The sequence below is a fragment of the Rutidosis leptorrhynchoides genome, chromosome 2, assembly GCF_046630445.1.
Source record: "Rutidosis leptorrhynchoides isolate AG116_Rl617_1_P2 chromosome 2, CSIRO_AGI_Rlap_v1, whole genome shotgun sequence".
In the NCBI taxonomy this organism is placed as follows: Eukaryota; Viridiplantae; Streptophyta; class Magnoliopsida; order Asterales; family Asteraceae; genus Rutidosis; species Rutidosis leptorrhynchoides.
Window position 1 is genome coordinate 500,174,787 of NC_092334.1, and position 3,359 is coordinate 500,178,145.

Below are 3,359 nucleotides of genomic sequence, written 5' to 3' on the forward strand. Positions count from 1 at the left end.
AACTGAAAGTATATAGCCTAAATCGGAACAAAACTGAAAGTATATGAACTATTTGTAGCCATATAAAAATGCAAAAAAATGTTAAATAATTAACTTTACCGGTTCAGCAGGTAACTTATTAAATTTGTGTACACAACTTTTAAGAATATAAAAACTACATTAGTATTTTTTAGAGTATATAACCTACATTGAGTCAAAAATGAAAGTAACAAATTACTACTTACGAACGTACATTGACAAATTCAAGTATAAAGCAGCATGTAAATGAAGTTAAACCATCATAACCGAAAATGAAGCCAAAGTTTAGTGCTGAAAGCTCAATCACAACAAAACTCAGTCCTAGGTGAAACCAACAATTAAACACAGTAAAGTTGATGTCCAGAACTAAGAAGACCACTTAGTGTATGAACTGCTTCTATTAAGGTGATATTTTTTAAGCCTAACAAACGGATGCAACAATACAAAGTAAAAATTACTGTGAAACTCCAAGCCACTTGGTGAAAACGTCGAACTCAGCATAGTCACTGTCTGAGATCATAGTCTTGTACCACGCCTTGCTAGCTGTCTTAATCTTTGCCGCTTCCTCCTGTTTGCAATAAAAAAAGTATGTTATACATAAGAACACATTATCACAAAGCAACTTCAAACAAGTTTAGAAAGGAAGATGATTCGACCTCAAAGTCAGTTAGACTAACAGAAAGAGTCGCATAGGCATACTACACTTATAAGTGTGTTGATGATATATCAGAATTCAGAAACATTGGCCTAACATTCATTCACGTACATAATCTAGTAGAGTTATATGTGTGAGCTCACAAACTAAAGTAAATAACATTCTTAACGAATAGAGTTGAAAGGAATAGAAAGAGCTAATAAAAAAAAACATACATCAAAACTGATGGAGTTTAATTCTATACAATATATACAACGCACTGCAAAAGGCAAACACAGATAATACAACATCTTCTACAATATGAGAGCTGATTTTTTTATGAAAAGTAAAATATGAGAATATAATGCAACCCTAACAATACAACAAGCAACTCTCATCAAATTTCAGGCCAGATAGTGAGACTGCATCTGATTGTATATTATACAAAGTATGCATATTATATAGAAAAAGGTATCATCTTAATTATAAGAACATCAATGCTAACCATCAAGATTTAAACACTATTAAAAAATTCCTTTATATACAGAGAAACAACACATAAAAAATATCAGCACGTAACAAATGTTTCACATAATATAAATCACGAGAATAACAAAAAATGAACAAGATATATACCTTAGATATTGGCTGTCTCTTCTTGTCAAGCTTCTCTTGCTTGGACTTCTTCCTCTGTTCCTCAGCAAGCAAGGCCATCCTCTTAGCAGTCTTAGCATACGGGTTCAACCTCAACATAGTATTCAAGTTCTTCAATGGGTTCTTCTTCATTGGTGCCCTCTTAACCTCCCTCTTAATAGGCTTCACAACTGACTGAACCTCATCAGAGTTGATAATTCTAGCCAAATCAGCATTTACCATCTTGGCCCTAGGCAACACATATCCACTCTTCTTCGAACTAGCCTTCTCAAATGATCCGTAGATCGAATCCAGCTTCTCAAAAGCCGATTTGGTCCAGATGATGAACCTTCCTAGATGTCCTCCTGGTGCTAATTTCAGTAAGTTCAATCTTTCCACATTAGCAACCTCAACTCCTGGAATGTTTCTGAATGCCTTCACTAGCTTAGCACCTTCGGTACCATACACAATCAAAGGTCCTTTACGAGAAATGTACCTGTTATTTTGCAGGTTATATAACTATGAATTTCAATTTCAATGAAATACAAAGATACTTAACTGAGATTTTCCTAGAGTAAAAAATGTATACACAGCGCACTTATGTAACAACGATATACATACTTAAAAGAAAATTTGATATTAAACAGTGGCGGAAGCACTAAGAGACGTGCGAGGGCAGTCGCCCCCAGTGGATTTGCAATTTTCATTGTAAAAATTTTTGGTTTTTCGATTTTGCCCCAACTGAAATTTTTTTTACTCAAAACCTCCATATTTTGCCCCAAAACCTTCAAATTTTGCCAAAAAAAATCCAAATTTTGCTCAAAAATATCGATATTTTGCCCAAAAAACTCAATATTTTACCCCAAAAAGTTGCTACGTCTTTAAAAAAAAATTCGCCCCAGTTGAAAACAATTCATGTTTTCGCCACTGATTATACACAACTAAATCGCAGTTCCGCAACACAAACACACATCGAATTACAGATATATTCCTTACTACATATTAATAGATAGATTCTTCCCATAAACAGAATACAAATAGATGCAATTACAAATACACGTATGCATAAAAAAAAACTGATTCATCTCCAAATAATACATAATACGACATATACATATACATATTACATAATAATAAAAAAAATATATAGAATAAAAAGAGTACCTCCTGTTCCTCATTTTCCCCTTTCCAGGACGAATTCCAACGGAATCCTTAGCTTTCTCAGCATCAGCATAAGCGCCGATCTGCTTCAACACCTTAATTGCATTTTGCGTCTTCTCAATTCCTTCAGCAGTGTCGCTAACAACTAACGGAAGTTCAGGAACACTTTCGATCCGATGTCCACGCGCCATCACAAGCGAAGGCACGGCACTTGCAGCAATTGCTGAAACGACAGCGTATCGTTTCTGATTCACATTGATCTTCCTGTGCCACTTTCTCCAGATCCGAGTAGGTGCAAACATACGTCCACCACGACACATGTTACCGAACGCACCTTGACCGGCACGGTGAGTACCACCGCCAGGAACACGTGGAATACGTGATACAGCACGTCCGGTTCCCCATGATTCGGCGGAGGTTTGGTGGCCGGCTTTGCGAGAAACGGCGTACGGTTGGCGGGAGTTTTTGGAGATATTGGAGTGAACAAAGTTTACAATATCGGGACGGATTGACGATTTCATGACGTGAGGGAGAGGGAGACTCGAACCGTCGGTGGCCATGTCGACATCTAGCTGTTGGACGGTGACCAGAGGGCGTGCTGCAGCGGCGGCCATTTCTGTGAGAACTGCTAATGTGAGTTAGGGTTCTGAGCACTCTTTGTTAACCGAAAGTCTCTATATTGGATGATGTATTCTCGCTAGCGTATTAATCTTGGGCCTGTTTTATTATTTGGGCCTGGGCTCTCGATCAAAATAATTGGTCAGTTTTTTCTTTACTGTTTTTTGTTTCGAAAATAGGGAATAGGCAGTGGCCATTCCAAGATTGAAATTTAATGGAGTCCCAATTTTTTTTCAGTACTAATTATATTTGAATTATATTTTAATGGTTGTTTATCTTAAAAAAAAAAAAGCTA

The 3,359-nt window shown here is 36.6% G+C and overlaps 1 protein-coding gene across 1 annotated transcript; it reads right to left on the reverse strand.

Annotated features, from left to right (window-relative positions):
- Positions 1-241: 241 nt before the first annotated feature.
- Positions 242-3,099, reverse strand: LOC139892735 (large ribosomal subunit protein uL4-like). The gene is made up of 3 exons (XM_071875854.1): positions 2,450-3,099; positions 1,289-1,781; positions 242-586 (listed from the first exon to the last, which is right to left on the reverse strand). Exons 1-3 carry the CDS (start codon positions 3,058-3,060, stop codon positions 473-475), a joined length of 1,218 nt encoding a protein of 405 aa, XP_071731955.1. The 5' UTR covers positions 3,061-3,099; the 3' UTR covers positions 242-472.
- Positions 3,100-3,359: the final 260 nt, after the last annotated feature.